The following is a 24,411-nucleotide window of genomic DNA, read 5'->3' on the forward strand; positions in this document are numbered from 1 at the left end:
AGTGAATAAAAGTTGAGCAGCTCTCAGATGTGAGCTGTAGACTAAAATACACAAAGATTATTGAAGAAAAAATGAAAGAGTTTGAGAACAGGAATCAAATCTTGGAGATTCGGTGGCAAATTCTGAAGAAACACATTGATTGATTCTGCCAGAGAGGCATGTGGTGAGGTTGTCTGCAAGGTTAAAAAAATGAGAACTCCCTGGTGGACACAGGAAGTTAAAGAGGCAGTGAAGGAAACAAGAAAGCATATAAAAAGTTCCTGTCAAATAAGTCAGCTTGTGCTCTTAGAGAATATAGAGACAAATGCAAGAATGCTAAACACTGTGTAAAACTAGCTAAACAGAAGTCATGGGAGGACTTTGGCAAGAATATAGAAAATAAATATCAAGAAGGTGGCAAAATATTCTGGAGGTTGTTGAAGAAGCTTAGGAATGGAGGAAAGAGTACTGTAAAAGGAGTTAGAGATGATAAAGATGACATGAAAACGGGAGAAAAAGATATCCTTGAAGTATGGAGAAATTACTTTGAAAAACTGCTAAATGAAACAAGCAGTGATGACAGCACAGTGGTAAAAAACACTGACCAGGCATGCAGTCAGGAATACATATCCATACTTGAAGTAGAAAAAGCCATTAAAGGCTTGAAATGTGGAAAGGCAGCAGGAGTAGATGATATTCGACCAGAAATGCTGAAGTATGGTGGTATAAAAGTCTTACAGTGGCTGCACTGCATAGTTCAGAAAGCCTGGACAGAGGGACGAATTCCCAATGATTAGAGTAGAGCTCTCGTAGTACCCATATATAAAAAGGGAAATAAAACTGAATGTGAGAATTACAGAGGTATTTCCCTACTGAGTGTTCCTGGCAAGATCTATGCAAGTATACTTGAGAAACGGTTGAGAAGAATTGTGGAAGAAAAGCTTCGTGACGAACAAGCTTGATTCAGGCCAAATAGAGGCTGTCAGGATCAGATCTTCACTTTGCGACAAATAGTCGAGAAAGCATGGGAATATAACAAAGATCTGTATTTAAGTTTTGTTGATTTGGAAAAGGCATATGACAAGGTGCCAAGAGAGAAGCTATTCAATACGCTGCAGTTATATGGTGTCAATGGGGCATTATATCAAGCAATACTTAGTCTGTATTTGAGTTGTGAGTCAGCAGTTAGAATTGAAGGAAGTACAGGAAGATGGTTTAATGTTAAATCTGGTGTCAGACAAGGATGTACATTATCCCCTCTGTTATTCATTATCTATATGGATCACATTATGAAGGAAAGTGGTATTAAACCTGATATCAAAATTGGAGATGTTAATGTCAGCTCTTTGCTTTATGCAGATGATGTTATACTTCTAAATAAATCTGCTACAAGTCTGCAAGATTCTCTGACTAAATTGAATAGCTGTTGTAATAGATATGATATGAAGGTCAGCAATAAAAAGCCAAAGACAATGAAAATAGGCAGAATCATTGAAAATGTCAACTGTGTTGTGAATGGAGAACCTTTGGAACAAGTAAAACATTACTTAGTCACGATTTTTACTGAAGATGGTAAATTAAATATAGAAATAGACAACAGAATCAGCAAAGTTGGTATGGTGGGAAGTCAATTGAATAAATTCATATGGAATAAGAGAGAAATTAGTCGTAACACTAAATTAGCTGTATACAAGGCAGTGTTCAAACCAGTTTTAATTTATGGATCTGAGAGCTGGGTCAGAAGTAAAACACTTGACCAAAGACTGGAGACCACAGATATGAGAGTCCTGAGAAAGATTAGAGGCATGAACAGATGGCATCATGGCAATCTTCTTCTGCAGCGTCTCCCACTTAAGTGGGGTCACTGTTTATTATGAGTCTCCTCCACACCTTCCTGTCTTGGGCTGTCACCATATCCAAGTTCTTCATCTTCAAGTCCTCTTCTACCAGCTCCCTCCATCTCTTCTTTGGCCGCCCACGCTTCCGCCTTCCTTGCACATCCATCTGCATGACCCTTCTTCCCACATATTCGTCCTCCCTCCCATCACATGACCAAACCATCTCAACCTTGCCTCCTGTATTTTCGCTCCTAAGTTCGTAACTTTCACTGTTCCCCTGACATAGTCATTTCTCAGATGATCCTTTCTGGTCATGCCACACATCCACCTAAGCATTCTCATCTCTGCTACTTCCATCCTGCTAATGTTATTTTTCCTCAGGGCCACAGTTTCTATAGCATATGTCATAGCTGGCCTCACTACTGTCCTATAAATTTTGCCTTTCAGATTGATCGGTACCCTCTTATCACATAACACTCCAGCCATCTCCCTCCAGTTCCTCCAACCTGCTTGTATCCTGCATCCCACTTCCTTCTCACCTCCTCCATCTTCTTCCACTGTCGAACCTAAGTATCTAAAGTCTCTCACCTTCCTGATGACATTTCCTTCCAGCTCCAGGTCTGTCTCCTGGCCACCGCCCACTGCGCAACACATATACTCTGTCTTACTTCTGCTCAGTCTCATACCTCTCTCTTCCAGTACTTTTCTCCATCTTTCCAGTTTAGTTTCCGCTTCTTCTCTTGAATCAATTAATATGGCAATATCATATTAAAAATGAGGATATTAGGAAAGAACTTGACATTGTCAGCATCCAGGAATGCATTAGCAGAGCTAATCTCAGGTGGTATGGTCACTTAAACAGAATGGGCGAGGAAAGATTGGCAAAGCAAGTGTTCTCTGCCAGGTTGGCAGCAAAACGACCCAGAGGAAGAACAAGATATAGGTGGATTGATACTGTACAAAGTGCCTTAGACAATAGAAATATAAGATCCGATAATGTTGGAGTCTTGATAAGTAGCCGACTGATTTGGAGGAAAATTGTAGATGGGAAGTTAGTAATGATGTAATTTTTTTCATGTAGTACTATCATATCCTGTACACCCCTTGAGGGTACATGGCAGGAATTTGATGATGATGATGATGATGATATAATTCCAGTAAATTTGGTATATACATACATGTTCCAATGTAGTCTGACTAAAGCTGTAATCAACAATTCCAAATGATTCTTTAGCTGGAAAGAAAGAAAGAAAGAATAATTAGCTATATTTTCCAAAGTCAAGTTAGTAGGGGAAAAATTATCAACATTCTGAACTCTTTATCATCATCAGAAAATGATTTATTTTTGCATTTAACAAACATTATAGAAATTGGTTATGCTTTGCACACTCTTAATTCCATAACCCCAAATCCTGTACACAATTCCCTCAAAGTGATAATCTAATGTAACAAATTGGTATGATAATGTGGAGTTGAGAAGAGTAGTGATAATGAATGACATGACAGTGAGAATGTGTAGGAAGAGAGATCTGTCTCTGGAAGATGTAACCCATTCTCTCTCAAAAAGATAGATCAGATCTCTATGTTCATTCAGGGTCAGATGCAATCCATCTCTTGCAGAGATGGGTTATATCTGACCATGAAAGAACAGGAGCATTTAGAGAAGTTGCTGTCCTTTAGATAGCTGAGAATGTTGAGAAAGAAAAACTGGCATTGTTCAGATGCAGGCAGGATGACCTTATGTGGGAAAAGTGGCTTGAAGATGAGAAGTTATATAGTATATTGTTGAGCCAAGTGGAGAGAACAATGGGAATATTGAAAATACACAGCTTTTTCTATATATAGATGTTAGATGTATTAAGAATTGAGAAAATTAGTTTGTGGCACTGACAGTGGGATGTTGCTAATATACTGGGAAGAGGAGATGATGAGTACGAAATGTAGGTAAATTAGTTGCTGTGCCCAAACCAGGGAAAGATCCAAATGATGTGAAAAACTATGACCTATCTCCTTGCTTTGCTCCATCTTTAAGCTCTTTGAAAGAATTCTCCTTAAAAGAATTTCACACTCATCGAAAGAGCACTCCTGATTGAACAAACTGGCTTTAGGCTGGGAAGAAGTTGCTCTGACCAGATCCTGGCCCTGATAACACAGAATGAAGAAAGGCTTCCAGAAGAAACTTAAATCTGGAGCCACTTTCATTGATCTAACATCAGCTTATGACACAGTCTGGATCAGGGGCCTCCTCCTAAAGTAGGGAATATTATAAGGTACAAAAAAACTTTCCAGCTTTTTGAATCCATTCTCTTCAATAGAAAGCTCCGGGTCCATATTGGCGGAAAAAAGAGCAGACCCAGATTCCTTTGCAATGGTCTCCCACAGGGCTCTGTGTTATCCCCTTTACTTTTTAACATCTACGTATACTACTTACCACATACCAGCTTAAGCAAGTATATGTACACTGATGACCTAGCGATCCTACATCAATCTACCTCCTTTGCCAACCTGGAATCAACCTTGAACACAGACTTGAACATTCTGGAAGAGTACTTCAAGCAGTGGTACTTGAAGCCAAATCCAACAAAAACTGTGTCCACAGTATTTCACCTGAACAATGCAGATTGTTCAGGTGAAATACTGTCAATTCGCCTCTGCATTGAGGCGAATCGACACCTCAACCTTTCTTTCTTTGGAAAAATTGTAGAATATGAGCCTCACCTGAAATACCTTGGAGTGAGCCTGGACAGAAGCCTAACCTATAAAAGGCACATCACCAACCTGTCCAACAAAATTAAAACGAGAAACAATATCATTTCAAAGCTTGCTGGAACAACCTGGGGTTATGGCGTAGAAGTCCTAAGGTCATCTGCACTAGCCCTCACATTCTCTGCAGCAGAATATTGTGCCTCTGTCTGGGAAAGAAGTGCACACACTAACATTGTAGACACCCAGCTAAACTTTATCATGCGCACAATTAGTGGGACAGTGAGAAGCACCCCCCTCTCTCCTGGCTGCCTGTCCTATCTAACATTGCTTCACCAAACATATGGAGAAGACAAGCCTCAATTAAAGAATTTAATAAAGCAATTTAATAATTCAATGAGAAACCCACTCCTACCCCTGCACCAGAGACTCATAAATCCACCTAGTCTTCGCCTAAAATCTAGAAAGCCTTTCTGGTCCATGGACGAACTCTCTTCAGCTGCCCTGCCATCAACACCTGACATGTGGAGAGAATACTGGTCCAACAATCTCCCAACAAACAGCTTCCTGGTAGAAGATCCCTGTGCTCTGCAGCCTGGTTTTTCTCTTCCTAGGAAGATTTGGTCATCAATCAACAGGATCAGAACTAACCAGGGAAGATGTGGCTACCTACTACATAAATGGGCTGTTAGACCACCCTTATTGTGATTGTTCTCCCGTGACTCAGATGATTACTCATATTGTTAATGACTGCCCAATGCGCCAATTTCACAGTGGTGGCCTACAGGACATCCACAAAGTGAGGGATGAGGCTTTGGATTGCCTTTCCGGACTGGACATTGACCTGTAGCTGTTCTGTATTCCTTTTGCCATAAGAATAAATAAATAAATGGAGGAATCTTAATTATACAAATATAAACTGGACAGAGAACACAGCATATGGTATATGCTGTTTCCTTTCCTCTGTATTTCTGTTTCTTCTGACTGAATTTCTGGAAATCTTGAGAGCAATATATCTTAGCTAGCATGTTATGGAGTGAATACAATGATGAACAGTTTGGATTTGGTTATAGTGTGAGAAGATCTGAGCGTCACTGCAATATCATCCTTGCCCCTGGCTGACAAGAATGATTATACAATCTTGATTTACTTAGAGGGTTTGGACAGAGACATAGAAATATCAAGAAAAAAAAAAATATGGGGAATTATAAGGCAAGTGATTATAACAGACATAGAAACCAGTTTGATGCAGTATCACACTGGAAGAATTTTAAGGAATAAAGGTCAGTAGTTCACAGCAGCTGGCAAAGAAATATACTGGTGTCCAAAACCTAAGAATGAACATTATTTCTGAAGATCACAACTGCAAATTCAGATGAATCGGCTTGTGGCAATTTATATAACCAACGATTTCGAGTAGAAAGTGGGAACACATTCAAATTTTTAAATCATGTGCAAAGGGGTTACATGGTAGCACTTAACAGGGTAAAAGACAAAAGGCTGCACTAAGCAAATTGTGTGTTTGAAAGAAGCTCTTTTCGTGAAGGAATAAAGTTGCAAATAATTCTTCCCCACGTGAAATCATCTAGATCAGGGGTTCTCAACCTTTTCCAGTGGCATACACGTTAACACAAGAATAATGTTTAATTTGCCAAATATTTTGGTCTGAATATTACTGACCATCTTCAGTGGCTACATAGGAATAGTTTTAAAAAACAAAGTGGAATACAAACAATTGATCATTCATACATAGAACGTGCCGCGTGATGTCATATCGCTAAGTATTAAAAAAAAAAATTAAAGATATTAGTTCAGAAATTCATATAATGATCTTAAATAACATTATACTGATAAAAAAAAAATTTAATGTGTTATCCTGATTAAACTTTCCCAAATTTTTGATATAGATATACAGTCATTACGATTCAAGTTAGGAGGTTGAAGTAAGGCCTTAAGAAAGAAAGAAAGTGTAGAGGCCTTACTTCAACGTCCTAACTTGAATCGTAATGATTGTATATCTATATCAAAAATTTGGGAAAGTTTAATCAGGATAACACATTAAATTTTATTTTTTTATTTTTATTTTATTTTATTTTTTTTTTTTTATCAGTATAATGTTATTTAAGATTATTATATGAATTTCTGAACTAATATCTTTAATTATGCTTTTTTTTAAAAAATGTTTACTCTTCTAATACTTAGTGATATGACATTACACGGCGTGTTCTATGTATGAATAATCAATTGTTCGTATTCCACTTTGTTTTTTAAAACTATTCCTATGTAGCCACTGAAGATGGTCTGTAATATTCAGACTGAAATATTTGGCAAATTAAACATTATTCTTGTGCTAACATGTATATATTTCTAATTCAATATATTAGATGTACCAGTAAGGCAGTAGTTCACGTACCACCAGTGGTACGTGTACCATAGGTTGAGAATCCCTGATCTAGATGATTTCACGTGGGGAAGAATTATTAGAAACTTGAAGAAGGCTGCAAAATTACTGATATTGCCAGAGAGTTTGCAATCACACATAGCATTATAATAAATTTAGTTTAATCCTTTATCCAAGTGTGAGCAAACAAAGTTTGTGCCTGAAAGTATCTTCAGGACTGGGGTAAGGTGGTACAACACCAGGCAACTTGTCAAAGGGGGACCAAGCTAACATCACTCCTATTTCAGTATCTTCCATAATGCAAAACACATCTCCTTGCAGATATGTATAATGTTATGCATTAAGGGAAGGGCCACTACCTAGACTAGTTTCGACCTTTATTGAGGTCTCTTCAGTGGAAGCCAGGCCCAAGTGGAGATACCAGGCAGAAGCATTAGCAAAGTCATCTCTACCTACAGGAGTTGCCAAACGGTGTGCCACCTTTTTATTAAATTACTCTGGATTTAGAGAAAGATGTTGAAAGTTTATTTTTCACTTGGTTAGACTATAATAAATTTAGTTTAATCCTTTATCCAAGTGTGAGCAAACAAAGTTTGTGCCTGAAAGTATCTTCAGGACTGGGGTAAGGTGGTACAACACCAGACAACTCGTTGCAAAGGTGGAACAAGCTAACATCACTCCTATTTCAGTATCTCCCATAATGCAAAACACATCTCCTTGCAGATATGTATAATATTATGCATTAAGGGAGGGGCGCCACTACCCAGACTAGTTTCGACCTTTATTGAGGTCTCTTCAGGAGGTGTTGTTTTGCATTATGGGAGATACTGAGATAGGAGTGATGTTAGCTTGCTCCACCTTTGCAACAAGTTTCCCAGTGTTGTACCACCTTACCCTAGTCCTGAAGATACTTTCAGGTGCAAACTTTGTTTGCTCACACTTGGATAAAGGATTAAACTAAATTTATTATAGTCTAACCAAGTGAAAAATAAACTTTCAACACACATAGCATTGTATCCCAGCTCTGGTCAGCATTTCAAACCAATAGAATGTGTTCCAGACATTTGCTAAGACGTCACCTCACTCTACTATGGAGCATGAAGACAGATTTTTGGCTATAATAGCAAATAAAATCAATGTACCATGCCAGGTCAGCTTGAAAGTTGGCTCTATTCAAGTACAGGTACATGGATATCTCGACAAACTGTGTCACGAGATCTGCAACAAGTAGGTTTATATGCCCGAAGACCTGTAGTCTGTGTCCCTTTACTCACAGCTCTTCATAGAGCATGTTTTCAGTGATGTATCAATAAAAATATGACAAAACAACAATGAGGGCTAATGTACTCTTTACAGATGAGAGTCGTTTTAGTCTTTCCTCCAATTCTAGATGATATCCTTATCTGGTCTTAAACATCATGTTCAATTATTCCATGGTGCTGTTGGAGTAGAATTCATTTTTATGGATGGCAATGCCATGCCATATCATACACAAGCAGTGGATACTTTTGGAGCCTGAGGATATTAATTGAATCGAGTGGCCAGAAAGCTCTTCCAGATCTCAGTCCCTTAGAATACGTTTGGGATGCAATAGGAAGATGCACTACTGCTTGAAATTCCCCTCCGGAAAGCAAATAAAATCTTATCCTTGCTCTGAAGGAGGAGTGGGTCAGTCTGCCTCAAGAACTCTGAATCACTTGGTACTAAGCATGGTACAATGTTGCGAGAGCTGCATCACAGTTCGGGGTGGACATATTCCATACTGAAATGTCTCTCCACATAGTTTTCTGTAAGCATTATGCATTAATTTCTTAACTATGTCTTTAGGAAATTTGTAACTTTTGCCAAAAATATATTGCAATTCAATATGTACGAAATTTATAACATATTTTTGTGTAATATAATTTATTAGTATGCTGCCAATAAATTTATGTCCACATTTGGCTGTAGTCATGAATATTTTTTCATATACAGGTAAAAATGTAGTTCATCCTTAGCTTTTGGACACCAGTATATTTGTTATCATATATATGATATACATATAGCAATGATATATTGTATATCACAAGCGAGAAAGAGCACTGGAATAAATGGATGACTAGTGAAAACAGGAAATGTGGATGAAAAGAGGTTATAAAAAAAAATATATATATATATATATGGGGGAGCCACTGCATAATTAATATAAGACTCAAGATAGGAAAGTAACTAATATAGTATAACAAGAAAGGGAAAATTAGAGTATGAGAGGAGACTATCACTACAGTGGATTTACAATCTAAGGAAATTCTCATGTAGTTCTTTTGTTATGTGGTCGGTAGAGGAAATGATTATAGACAAATTTCCTTGCTAGATGAGATTTTTGTCATATGTTTTAAGGATTTTGCTAATGAACTGTCAGTGCCATTGATCTAGTTGATAAGCATCTTCTAAGGAGTGGCAGAAAGAAAGATAATACCAGTGCATAATGGTGGTGGGTAAGATGGGGGGTGACCAATTTGTATTTTTTCTGTAATTAGAGTTTCAGTGATAGCTTGTATACAGAATTAGACAGATGATGGTAATATTAGTTATGAAGATCAGCATGAATTTGTTAAGGAACATTCTTGTTTGAGTAATCTGGTCATCTTTTATAACGAAATAACAAAAGTGTTTGATGAGAGAATAGTATATATATCAGGAGAGAGCAAGTTTGTTAGGCCTAAAAGACATATAGGATACTTTTGAGATGTTCGTGAGCTGTAAGATATTTTCTAAAAAATTTAATTATTAAAAATAATTAATTTATAAATATAACTTTATATTTATACAGACTATATACAATAAAATAGAATTATAGAATAATGTAAGAATAAATATAAATGTAGGCATACATTACATATATGTATTTATATATAGAGAAAGAACTTCCATAGCGCAGTTGGTATAGATGAAGCCCTTTGGCCTTCTTTCCTATCCATGACATGAAGAACCTTTATCTAGTCTATTTCGATTTTTTTTTAACCTGGGAACTCAGGTTTTTCATCCCTCAGAACAGGTAAACCGGCACCATGAACACACACCAATTAACAGCCATGAATACTTACAGCAATATATATAGAAGAGACAGGGTCTTCACCACATGTCGTTATGTTCCATAGTAAACCATGACTCACATCAAGGTAGCCAACCTCCAGGATAGGAGATGACATACGAATGAGAATGGGATTTATATGTCTGCAAAAACATTATGTATATAACATGAATTTTTGTCTTTTCTGTTAAACACAATAAAAACCAAATGCCCTAGAAAGCTGCAGTAAACAATCTTGCAAGCATAAGGCTCAAGAGCTGAGATTTGGCCACTATTTCTATACACTATAATATTTCACACTTTTGCCAAGCATTTGACAGGATGCCACATGACAAGTTGATTATATTGATGGTTTAATCCTTTATCTAAGTGGAAGCAAATAAAAATTTTTGCATATGAAGTGACATCACAACTGCACTACTTGTATATAGAGGCTAATGACTGCACATTAATTGCCTTAGTATCCCACAATGCAATGCACATATCCTTACGAACATGTATAATACTATGCATTATGGGAAGGGCACTGTCCACACTGGCTACATTTGTTGGGGTATCATGTAGGAAGCAGGCCATGAAGTGATACTTAGGTTGAAGTAATGCAGAAATCATATTTCCATATAAAAGTAGTCAAAAGGATTCACAGCTTATTACTAAAATATCCTGGATTAGAGAAAGATGTTTGAGAGTTTTTTCACTTGGTTATACTATAAATTAAAGATGCTTGCCTGAAATTATATTCTTGGTTTAATCCTTTATCCAAATGTAGGATTATGTATGATCATCTATGATATGTTAGATCAGTGACTTGCTGTCATATAGGTATCAGAAACTTGTATATATATGGGGGCGCAGTATCCTGAAAGAGGAAGGTCACTAGTGGTGTACCACAGGAGTCAGTTTTGGGACCATTGTTGTTTATTTGTATGTTAATGATATTGGAATGAGTTTAACTAGTGATATGTGGCTGTTTATGAATGATGCAAAACTGGGGAGAGCAAAGCAGATTAAAGGATTTTATGGCCTTACAGGAGGACTTCAATAGATTGCATGAGTAGGAAGGTAAGTGAAGCTATCAGTTCAATGTGGCAAAGTGTAAGGTTTTGAAATTTGGTAAGCAGCAATAAACTCAGCCATGAGATCCTTAGGGATCTCATGCCAGTCTCAAGCCTTGATAAAGGAGGAGGGTCAGTCAGATGAGTGTCGCTGCTCTGACCATAAAGAGAAAAACATAATTATTATCTGATGCCTATACGATCAACAGCCAAAACATGCTGGCTCGGATGAACAAGGTTCGTGATACCAATCGAGCGATTGGGGTTGGATCGAAAAGTGGAATTACTTCACGAGGTAATGAAGAGATATTGGTGTGATATACTAGGGCTGATGGAGATGTGATGGGGAGAGATAAATGGATGTAAAGTCATATGGTCAGGGCATGACACGAAGCAGGAGTTGGCTTTTTTCTTAACAAAAGAGCTAGAGAGGCATTATTAGGCTACAAACCAGTCAATGAACGAATCATAGTAGCAAGATTTCAAGCAAAACCATTTAATATATCAATAGTCCAGATATATGCACCCACATCTGACAGCATAGATGAGGATATTGACTTATTTTACAAAGATCTGACAGATACAATAGAAACAATATCAAAGCAAGATGTACTAATTACTAAAGGAAATTGGAAATGCCAAAGTCGGAATAGATAATGATGGTTGGGAAAGTGTCATGGGAAAATATGGTTTTGGAGAAAGAAATGAATGAGGTAAAAAAATGTTAGAATTTGCTGTGGACCACAAGATAATGAACTGTAACATAAGATTCTAACCAAAGGACTGTAGAAAATGGATGTGGCAATCAAATGATGGGAAAACCAAGAACATGATCAATATGATTACGATTAAAAGAAGATGGATAACATCAGTACAGCAGTGTCGAGCTTCTCAAGGAGTAGATATAGATTCGGATCATAGTTTAATGATTGCAAACATCAAGTTAAAATTAAAAAGAAAAATATAAACTCCATCATCAGAAATGAAGAGAAAACGCAAGAATAAGTGAAGCAGAAATAGGAAGAAGGTACAGAACAGTGTTAGAAAGAAACTTAAAAGTGTGGACAAATAAAAAAATTCGAATCTAAGAATGAAAGGAGTGATGAAGGCGATAGAAGACACAGTTGAGGAAACAGTGCCAGAAGAAGTGGATTAGACAAGAAACACTGAAGTTAGTACAGGGGAAAAAGAATGTTGAAGATAAGAAGGGATATATCGCAAATAGAGGAGCAATATAAAAGAAAATGTAATGAGGTGAAAAAAGCAGTCAGAATGGATAGGACGAAATGGTTAGAAGCCCAATGCAATAATATAGAACAGCACTACGCAGAGCATAAAACTAGGGAGGTGTACAAAATTATTAGAACCATTAATAGAAGGGAGCAACCAAAACAGACCACAATTAAAGATGAAAAAGGCAAAGTATTGATGAATAAAAATAAAATTGTACAGCAGTGGACAAGGTACTGTAGTGAGTTATATGAAGAAAAACTAGATTTAGATAGCATTGGAAAACTGATTGAAGAATTGAAGATGATATCACCACCAGGTAATGAGTATGACATGGACATTTTAAGAGGAGAGGTAAAAAAAGCAATAGGATGGCAAAAACACAACAAGAGTCCTTGTAATGATAACATCACTGGAGAAATGATTAAATATGGTGGCAAAAGTATGTTTACGGAAATGCACCAACTAATATGGTATGGAAAGAAGGGAAAATGCCAGAGAAGTGGGTGAAATCGATATTAGTGACATTATGCAAGAAAGGAAATAAGCTAGAATGTAAAAATTATAGAACATTTGCCTGGACAAGTCATCTTAGTAAGGTGATGATATTGACAGAAAGATAAAACTACAGTTCAACAGATTTTGATAATGCATTAATAGCAGAGAAGGATAGGAGAAAAAACAAAAACATATATACTTGCTTTGTTGATTTTCAGAAGGCATTTGACAGTATCGACCAGAAAGTGACATTAGCAGTGCTAATGGAATTGACAGAAAACTAATAGCTATATTAAAAGTTTTTATAAGAATGCAGTTGAAGCAGTTAGAATAGGTGATGGTTTGGGGAAATGGTTTAAAACAAGCAGAGGTACTAGACAGGGGACCCAATATCACCAAACATTTTCATCGCACATTTAGAAAGAGCAATGGATAAAATGAAGGAAGATGTAAAAGGAATATCAGTGCATGGGATGAGAATTAACAATCTGAGGTGTGCAGATGATGTTATTATTGAAGAAGGTGAAAGAGAACTACAAAAAACATTGAAACTGTTAAATGAGGAAGGGAAAAGACTTGGACTTGTTATGAACTTGGAAAAAACAAAAACAATGGTATTTAGTGAGAAGTATATGAAACAAAAGATACAAATGGATGTAACTGATATAGAAAATGTAGAACAATTCACATATTTGGGAAGTAAAATGACATGATTTGGACTGCAAAAATGAAATAAGGATCAGGATTGCAAAGAGAAGAACAAATCTGAAGGCCATGGATAACATCTGGAAAAGTAAAGTGATCAGCTTGCAAACAAAACTAAGAGTACTGGAAACATGCACCTTTAGCAGTGTACTGGATGATCTGAAACGTGGATAATAAATAAGGAATCAATAAAAAGAATTTTGGCATTTGAAAGAACTTGTTACAGGAAGATTCTAAGAATAGGATGAGTACAGAAAGTCACAAAGTATGCAAAGGAGAATCTAATGCAGAAGATTATAAAATGGAAGCTGCAATTATTTGGACACATCTGCAGAATGAGTGAGGACTGGAAGATAAAGACATTCGTTTTTGGTATTATGGATGGTGTAAACAGAAGAGGTTAGACCATACAGAGAATGGATAGATGACATAAAGGACCGGTGTGGAATGGGTGTACAGAAACTGCAACACTGTGCACGGGATAAAGAAAGGTGGAAGAAGATAGTGAAGACGGCATCGGACACCAATGGGCAGTGAGCCTGTGATTCGTGATGATGAAGCAATGATAGGATGCAAAGTATACACTTGGATGGGAAACTTTAAAGGAGGTAGAAGAGATGAGAGATCTGAGAGTGGTAGTGGACAAGAACCTGAAATTCAGAGACCACTGTGCACAAGTTGTAAAGACATCACATTGGATAATGGCAATGATGCGGAAGATCCTGACATGCAGAAATAAAGAGGTTATGATACCATTGTATAAGGCCTTGATCTGACCTCATATGAATTATTGTGCACAGATATGGTCACCTGGTTTTCATGGTGATGAGGATATGTTAAAAAGGGTCCAGAAAAGATTCAAAAAGGTGGTTAGTGGTCTTTGGAATGTGGAGTACGATGACAGATTGAGAGAATGTAAATTGCAAAGCCTTGTGAATAGGAGGAAGAAGTAGGGGGATATGATTGAGACATATAAGCTAGTCAGGGGTTGCTATCAGGTTGAATGGAAGAGATTTTTTATAGAATGGGATGGGGGGGGATAGAACAAGAGGCCATTGCTAGAAACTGTATAAGAAGGACGTGAGCAGAGGAGGGAGGAGCAACTTCTTTGCATGGAGAGTGGCTGATGAGTGGAATGCATTACCTGAGTGTGCTGTTAATGTAGACACATTGAATCGGTTTAAGGTACAGTTGGATAAGCATTGTGTGCAATAGTGTATACCTCTCTCGATGAGTCTCTGACTCCATAGAGGTCAGATGTTAATAATAATAATAATAATAATATATTATTATAAAAGGGAGATGCATATAAAAAGGCTTTTGATAGATTGCCACACTGCACGCTGGCAGCTAAACTGGAGCAGATGGGATTGGATGATAGATTAATGAGGTAGGATAGGCAACTGGCTCTCAGATAGGTATCAGCAAGTTGCATATGGGATGCAGTGTCCCATAACAGGAAAGTCACTAGTGGTGTGCATCAGAGGTCTGTTTTAGAGCCATTGCTGTTTAACCTGTATATTGGGAAAGATCTGAATGGGGTACATTCGGTTGTTTCCAGATGATGCAAAGTTGGGAAGAACTATGAGGTGTAGAGCAGATGTTGTAGCCTTGCAAGAAGATTTAATTGACTGAGTGAATAGGTCTGTGTTTGAACCATTATTTAATTTGTATGTTAATGATATTGGGATGGGTTTAAATGGTAAGAGGTGATGAGGAATCATATGTTGTGATTATGGCCTTACATGAGAGCTTGAAATAGATTGTGAGTGGGCAATAGTATGGAACTGTCAGTTGAATGTTGCAAATTGTAAGGTTCTGAAATTTGGTAGGCAACAATAGGATGCAAAGTATACACTTGGTAGGAAAATTTTGGAGGAAGTTGAGCAGACAAGAGGCCTTAGAGTGTTGGTGGACAAGGATATGAAGATCACACAATTTGTGAAGTTATCATATAAGATTATGGCACTGATGCAGAGAATCTTAATGTGCAGAAATAAAGAGATTCTGTATCCATTGTATAAGACTCGTATCGATTACTGTGCACAGATTTTGTCCCCTGGTTTTCATGGTGATGTGACGACGTATTGGAAAGGGTCCAGAGAAGACTGGCTAAGGTGATAACTGGGATGTGGGATATGAAGAAAGGAACATGTTCTTTGCATGGAGAGTAGTTTTTGATGGAATGATTTGCCTGCCATTGTGGTGAATGTGAATACACTGAATGAGTTTAATGCATGGTTGTTTAATGCATGATAGGTTTTGTGTGTACTCCCTATAATGAGTATTTTGAGTCTACGGCAGTGTTTCTCAACCTTCTTTCATGTGTGCTCCATTTTTTAATATTAGTTTTTGTGGTGTCCCCCCCACCTTCTCCCCCTTGCAATTCTTGTGTTGAGACACTGACAAAACCCATAAAAATTAGCAAAAAAAAAAAGTAGGAATTAATTAAAATTTTTAAATATGTCATCAAATCTTTCAAAAATTATATAGATCTGGCATCACTGTACAGACCGCTGAATTGTATTGGCCTTCAGAAACATTTGCAATTTCATCACAGGAAGTGTCGAATGTTCTGGAAATGTTTCTGCGAGCATAAATAAGGTTTGAAATGGCAAGATGGCAGTAACACTGCAACAGTGACCAACAGTGAAAAGTTGATGGTCGGTGTTATTTTACTCCTAATTGCAATGACTGTGATGCACGATATAAAAATAATCTTTTCTAGTGTAGAAAAATGGATAAATTTTTAATTGAATGTAAGCGAGCATTTGATGGCTGTGGAGCATCAACATCAACAAATTCGGTTTCACAGAATATCACTCCGAAAGTAAAATCAAGAGCGTATGCAGTAGAATATTTAGATTTCAGTTTTACAAAGACAGAAGTAAATGATGAAGAAAAACCACTGTGTGTTATTTGTTCCAAAATTTTGGCAGCTGATAGCATGAAACAATAAACTTAAAAGATATTTGAAAACACTTCATAAGTATGTTAACAAACCTTGAGAGGGCTTTGCTGCCAAACTGAAATGTTTTGAAAAGCAAAAATCTAGCACTAAAAAAGCTTTGTCTGTACATGAAAAAGCTTTACTAGCTTCTTACAAAGTTGCATATAAAATAGCTAGGTGCAAAAAGCCCCACATTATCGGAGAATACCTAATTCTGCTAGCTGTGATTGATATTGTGGAAACTATACTTGGAGAAAGTTTTACTAAACAACTACAGTGGTTTTACTAAAGTCTTTAGTAGTTTTACTAAAGATAAAACTTGGAGAAAAAATAGAGGTATACACTATCATTTGATAGTGTATACCTCTATCAAATGATATTGTTGCTTGGAGAATTGGTGATATATGTGAAGATATGCAGTAACAACTTTTGTCAAAGCTTTGTGACCAATTATTCTCAATTCAGCTTGATGAAGCAACAGATAGCAACAAGGATTGTCATTTAATTGCTTATGTTTGATTTTCCAATGGATTATCAGCAGCTGAAGAGTTATTGTTTTGTAAAACAATAGAATCCACAAGAGAAGCTCTTGCTAAAAAGGAAATGAGTCCTGGTCTAAACATTATTAAACAGTTATAACCGTGGTGAATTATATAAAAATGAGACCCTTAAAATCAAGGCTGTTTTCTGAACTTTGCAAAGACATGGCTGGAGCAGAACATTAAGCATTACTATTTTACTGTAAGACATGCTTATCACAGGGAAAATGTTTATAATGTGTTTATGAATTAAGAGATGAAATAGAAATCTTCTTGGAAGAGGAAAATCACAAAGAAGTAGAGAAGTTTAGAGACCACTTATTTGTGATGAAATTGAGCTACTTGGTGGACATATTCAAGAAACTAAATATATTAAACCTGCAACTCCAAGGAAAAAATAAACACATCTTAGAGATCAGCAAGAAAGTTAATGCTTTTTGTAAAAAATTAGAGTTATGGAACAAAAATGTAAAGCAACAAAAATTAGAAATGTTTGTAAATTATTATTATCATTATTACATGACACCTACAAGGAGTCCATAGACTCATCGAGGGAGGGTATTTGCTCTACTCTCTGTCTCCACCAACTACAATGAACTGCAATTACACCAATGTCATCTACCTCCCACTGCCACCACCACCACTAGTATTTTCACAGACAATCGCAAACATCCATGTCCATGGTGGGATTTGAACCCACAGCCTTTTGGCTGGAGAGCAGATACGCTAACCACTCGGCCAACCAGGCCAGCATGTGGATGAATTTATCAAAACCTACAAAGCAGAAGAGCAACACATCAAAGTTTTATTTGCAACTATGGAAAATCATTTAACAATGTTGATGAAGAATTTTAGAAACTATTTTATAACCGACGACAACATAATGGCAATGTACGAGTGGATTAGAAACCTATTTCAAATTACCCCTCAAGGTTTCTCAATTAAAACAAGAAACAATTTACAGACTTCATGTCAAGCAGTGAAATCAAAAGACAATTTGAATCTAAATCGCTGTTTGAATTTTGGGCCAGTGTTGATGATAAATTTTCTGTGCTCAAGTCAAGGTTTTTCATGCACTTTTGTCATTTCCAACATCTTATCTTTGTGAAATCGGGTATTCTGTAGTGGCCTTAAAAACAAAATATAGATCTCAGTTTAATATAGAAAGAGAACTAACAATGTCAATTTCTAATGTATCATCATCATATGAAAAGCTTTGCTCCACAACACAGGCCCAAGGAAGTCATTAATTTTTAGATTCATTGTTATTGCTTAGTTTTAATTAGTTGCTCAGTATATTTTACAATATTGATATGTTCTCGTAAGCATAACTAGTTTATTCAATACAGTGGATTTTATACATTTTATTATTTTATTTTCAGAGTGTATTTTATGTTTTTGTGTCAATAAATAGCTTTATTAAATGCTTTTGTTTCAATAAAGTAGATTTTCAGTTTTTCCTTTGATTTCCACTTTCTTCACTTTCTCCGCAACCCCTTTAAGGGACGAGCCCCACAGGTTGAGAATCACTGCTCTATGGAGATCAATAACAACAATAATATTCATAGATAAGTCTTTGTTGATGAGCCTTACATCAAAATACAAGACCCAGTGCACAATTGGGTTTTAATGCACCACTAATTTCAATAACCAAAACTCACTTTGCAAATTTTTGAACTCACTTAAAAACATAATGAAAAAATATATAATACACATATTTTACCATCTTCCATGCATTTGAACACCCATGCTATCGAGGAAACACCTGATGGTGGAATAGCATATAAAACCCAATCTTCAAATTCTTCCTTGAGTTCAGCAGCTGGAAAATTCTGTATAACAAAATTCTTCAGATCGGTTAATCTTTCAGTTTCATGCATACTGTCATCAGCAGAAAGTTTCACCTCCAATGAATATCCCATTCCATACTTGTTTTTTAAATGCTGAATAGGGCCAAGACATCTAAAACACAGAAAAGATTTCAAACTTACCATAATTATACATATATATACTGTATATATATAATGCAGAAAGATATTAAAACTTACCATAATTACACACACACATTAAAAACTATTTTTAAAAAACTCATTTATTACAAATAAATATCACAATTCATGAGATGTTTTATTACAAAAAAAATTAAGCAAGAAGGAAAAATATTCAATAAATGAAATGTAAAGCTTTCAAAAGGCATTCTTTATTAAAATGGCAGGTTGGCATACCAATATTTTGGAAGTTTTTTTTCCACTTGGTTAGACTATAATAAATTTAAAAGACATATTTCGGTGATTACACCACATTTTTTTATTATTATTCAGTTCTATAAAACACTGAAATAATAGTTCCCGACAAGTTTCGTAAATCGTAGGATTTACATCTTCAGGGGTAAATAGTATAATTTAAAGGTTAAACAAGAGAATTAATAAATACAAATCATAACCGTCTGGTCTGGCTATTCATAAAACTCAAATAACAGAATGCAGATATATAACGTTATTCACGTTGAACAATACTGGACGATGTCATGTGTGCTTGTTCTCGTTCATACAGTCCGAGCTCAGATTGAGGTAGATTTTTTATTAGAGCTGACCACACTTGATGGAGAATTAAACCATGATTTTTATTGCATTGGGTTGGGTTTTTTAGCATATTAGCAGCTTCTTTAAATTTTCTTATATAACTGTTGTTTTCTATGTATGACATTGTCGTTTTTTGCAAGATTACATCGTGTCCAGTGACAGTGGTATGGAAAGCAAGACCCGTTTTTTGTTCTCTTTTGTATTGTACGTCTTTTTGGTGTTCAGCCATGCGTATTTCTCCAGATCTTCCTGTCTGTCCTACATAGCAAATCCCGCAAGAGCAATGGATTTTGTAGACTCGTGGTTTTTTAAGAGGATGATGAGGTGGTTTTGGTGGATGTAGGAATCTTGAGATTTTCTCCATAGGAAGAAAATTTTTTCCTGGAAAGGAAAGGAAAGGAAAGGAGATCAATGCAGCTTGGGGGTGATATTCAAGAACTGTCTAGTAGAAGCAATGTCTAAATGTATTCCAAGGATCAAAAGGTTAAATAAGGTAGGTGTGAAATGGATGAATGAAGAGATTAAGCATGCAATGCAGAGAAAAAAGGCATTATGGAGGCAGCATAAGACAAGTGGTAATAATCAATTCCATGAGGATTACAAAGAACAGGCAAGGAAGGTGACTTGATCAGTAAGGGTAGCAAAAGTGAAGTATAAGCAGCAGTAAGCTAATGAAGCCAAAAAGAATCCTAGGGAGTTCTTTGGATATGCAGCCAGCAAAAGAAAGAATGATTATGGAAGAATGACATTGATTGGAGAAAATGGTATAAAGACAGCTGTTGCAGAAGGTGGAGATACTTAATGCACAGTTCATAAAGGTCTTTCAATCTTGTGAATGGTACCATGGAGAGTTTGAGAGCAGTTGATCATGAGGAGGAGAGACTGACTGTAAGTGAGCAAACTTGATGTTAATAAGGCTGTGGGTCTTGATAATATATATAACCATGTATTTTGAAGGAATGTGCCAGTGAGTTGGCATCTGCCTTGACATATTTTTTCAATATGAGTCTTGCACTGGGTCGAGTTCCAAAGGAGTAGGAGGAGGTTTATGTTGCTTCATAAGGGTTTATGTTGCTTCACAGCAAGATTATGTTGCTTCATAAGGGAGGTGATAGAATCAAGCGTCAAATTATAGTCCTATCCGTGTGTCAGATATTGTAGTTAAGGTGTTGGAGAAACTGGTGAGAACCAGGATCTAGAATTGGGTTGACAATAATTTTATTATCTTTGATGGACAGCATGAATTTGCTAAAGGAAGGTCATGTTTTAGTAATGTACTTACTTATTACAATTGCAGCTTCATTGGACAGAAGCGAGGGATTCACAGTAGTGTACTTAGTTTTGCAAAGGCCTTTGATAGATTACCACATGATAAGTTGATAGTTAAACTAGAGTGGATGGGGTTAAATATTAGATTAGTGCACTGGATCGGAGACTGGCTATCTGATAGGTATCAGCAAGTTGTGCATGAAGGAACAATATCTCAGAAGAGGAAAGTATTGGTGTGCCTCAGGGTTCTGTTTTAGGGCAATTGCTATTTAACCTGTATGGTAATGATATTGGCAAAAATTTGGATGGGAATATTCAGTTGTTTGCAGTTGGTGGAAAGTTGGGACAAAGTATGAAGAATAAAGAAGATGTCGTGGCCTTACAACAAGAAGACTTGAATAGATTGAGTGGATGGGCACAGGAATGAGGATGCATTTGTATGCATTTGTGTTGTTTGTTCAGGTGGTGGCTGAGGAAGGTGTCTAAAGTGTGGCAGCCATGCAGTCCAGATAACGAAAACATCAAGGATGTTTTCATTATTCATTACCGTAAGTCTGACTTTGGGTTTTATATAAAGGAATCTAGAGCAAGATGCACAAAAGCTTCCATATAAAAATTAGCAATTTGGTGGTGGTGGTGGTGGGGGGGAACAGTGAGCCGATGGCTGTGCTTTCTTTTAGCAGGTAAAAGGTATTTTGTCACACAAAATAACCGAAAATAGTACCAGTGGTGTAGCTAGAGCTTTTGCCGCCCCTCTCAATACACACCAAAAATACTACAAAAAGTCAAAACGATGCATAGGGAAATAAATTAAAATGCTATGTTTATTTTTCAAGTAAAACTTTAATTTCAACATTCTAAAATATTATATTTCTTGCTTTTCTGTTAGCAAAATCATCGATGACATTGGCGAAGTCTATTTCATAGTAATGTAGGTAATTCTTAATCCATTTTATTTAGAAAAACTCCTCTCACAACTAGCAACACTTACAGCAATTGTGAGAAAATTTTCGCAGTAGTATTACAATATTTGGAACTGAGTTCTTGAGACTGTATTTTAGAATTAACTGTAAAAGTTCAAAAAGGTTCAAAGTGGTGCCCCCCCCCCCCAGCTATGCCACTGCATAATAGATGGGCAAAGAGTGCCATGATACTGAGGGTGACTGGGGGTGGGGAGAATTTTTCCTGTAAAAGAAGAATTGTGTGAATGATCAGTGAAAAGGGCAGACACATCAAAACTGAAAAATAAATCACTTTTATCAAGTGTAATTTCCTTAATTTTGTTACAAAGTGTTGTGCATTTTTTATACAGAAGGGGAATGACCTACTAACTCTATGAGTGTCAATGCTAGTTTTCTGGGTAGATGATAATCGTGTGTCTGTTGATAACTTCAACTACAGGCTGAAGTGGTATGTTCTGCTTATGAATTTTAGGCAAACCACAAATTCTCGGGGAATTAGCATAGTATGGAAGTAGACTTTTAACTGTGTCTGTGGCCAGAAAGTGACTGATTTAAGTAATTCTACTGTTTTCTTTTTAATTTGATTAGTTGAGTTATGTTTCAAAGTTGATAGGTGCTGTCGTCTGAGACTAACTGATTCATTTTTTTACGATCATTTGTTCAGTTTAAAATATCCATTGCACTGCTCTAGATTACGTTACACTTTTCTCCTTTCAAATTATTCATTCCAGCCAATACAATAATCTCTTTCACCCTATCCTTTCCCTTTGTGCTCTAATAGCCTGACTAACATCATTAATTTTCAAACCCAGAAAGCACAATATTGTCAATCTCTCATAATACTTCTCTCAAAGTGTTCCTCAAATAATGTCTTTTTCTCTATATATAGACCTTGTTGTAGTGCATATACCTGGATAAGCGACATTTGTTTTCATTATATTCAAATATAAGCCTCATTGTCCTAACACTAATTCATCACATTTTATAAGTCAGTCATTTACTTCTTGCACTGTTTTTCAATGGACATCAGTTCCTTTCCAAAACAAAGCATTGTCTGCTCTTAAGTTCCTCTTTTCTTATGAGTTTTTTCCACTTTGTCTCAAACCCAAGACATCTAACTTCCTTTGCAATTATAATTCTTCTGCAATCCACTAATTCCTCATCTTCACCTTCATCTTTACATTCCTCATCTTTAAGTATCAATACGATTTCCATTCACAGATTTCAATGTTCTTATTCTCAGTTTCCTTTCCAGTCCAGTTCATTCTCCATTTATATTGGTCCAGCTTTTATTCCTTCAGATCTTATTCAGATTTAAATAAATCCATTACTGGCTTGCTAAGTCTGTTGCAGCTTCACCAGAGTCCCATTAGCCAGAATATTCAGGGTTCCTAATGTATTTTCATTCATCAGGCATCTCCTACTAATTCCACTTCTGCCTGACACATCTCCTTTCAAGCTCAAATGTAGGACTGTGAAGCTCTCTTTGTGAGGATCTCTACATCACCTTCATTAATTAATGCCTATTCTAGTTTTGCATCATCAGCAAACAGCTGTGATAGTCCTGCATTCTCCAGGATTCACCATCATTATCAAATGCTAAAGGGGAAGTATCATTAATTTGTTCGTAGATTTTCCTTGCTAAGTACAGTAGCCCATATGCACAGTAAATTTAAATAATTCAAAACTGTCAGGGGGAGAAGAGAAAGTTTGACTACAAAATCAAGGGCCCTCTATTAGTGGTACATGGTACATTAGTTAATAAAGATGTGATGTCGAAATAAACTATGTCTGAATTTTTAAGGATATGATTTTTACTAAAGATCTGAAAGGAACAAATTTTTTTATAAAAGGGGAGCCTGTGAGGGGAGCAAGTAACTTTGCTAACAGTTTGGTAAGTTTGTAAATGGAAATGTCTATATTATCAATTATGGGCGTCGGAGGGCATTGGGTTTGCGAATTTTTTACGAGTTCTATAAATATGTCAATTCATGTCATATCACCACATGTGCCGAGAGTACAGAGGTCTGGCATCCATCAGTTTACAGGCCGAAGTTAACCCTGTGAGAATGGCCAATTCTCAGCAGAGTGCCAACAGCATTGAAAAATTGATCCCCTTCCAACTACTAACTGTGCCCAGACTTTCTTAACTTTTTGCATGAGCATTAGCAGCAGAAACTCTATCAACTGACCAATCTGTACTGGCTCCATAAATATACGGTGGTTTAATATAAACAAGAATTAATTCGGTTATGATCTCTTTGGGTCAAGAAGCAACTTTTTTTTTTTCAATAATTTATGAGCGTTCTTCTTTTGAGACATAGTGGGATCTTGATGTATAATTTGGAGGGAGGGAGAGAGAGAGAGAGAGAGAGAGAGAGAGAGAGTAGAAATGTACATCTAGAGGACCTTGCATTTTTTGTCATGTTGCTCTTGATTCATAATGATAGTTGAACTGCTCTTATTAGGTTTAGTTTTCATGATTTTTTTGTATTCTTGTATATGTTTTTAAGTTATTTCTTTGTTTTGTGGTATACTGCACTTAGGTGGTTTGGATTTAGCCAGGATGTTTGCTATATCTAGGTGATCATCACTGGCTAGTAAGAGAATGATTAGACCACAGCTAC

General features: G+C 36.4%; 1 protein-coding gene across 1 annotated transcript in view; it reads right to left on the reverse strand.

Annotated features, from left to right (window-relative positions):
• LOC150092928 (cholesterol transporter ABCA5-like) overlaps nucleotides 1-24,411 on the reverse strand; it is a 640,434-nt gene that overhangs the window by 25,517 nt on the left and 590,506 nt on the right. Inside the window, exons 24-25 of the mRNA XM_090414108.1 lie at nucleotides 18,695-18,933; nucleotides 2,996-3,051 (exon numbers count right to left, since the gene is read on the reverse strand). Of these exons, the coding sequence (XP_090270234.1) occupies nucleotides 2,996-3,051; nucleotides 18,695-18,933 (295 nt within the window). The remainder of the gene's footprint in view (nucleotides 1-2,995; nucleotides 3,052-18,694; nucleotides 18,934-24,411) is intronic.

Source organism: Typopeltis vanoorti, chromosome 24 (assembly GCF_054136105.1).
Source record: "Typopeltis vanoorti isolate ZY-2024b chromosome 24, IOZ_Tvanoo_1.0, whole genome shotgun sequence".
NCBI classification, from domain to species: Eukaryota; Metazoa; Arthropoda; class Arachnida; order Uropygi; family Thelyphonidae; genus Typopeltis; species Typopeltis vanoorti.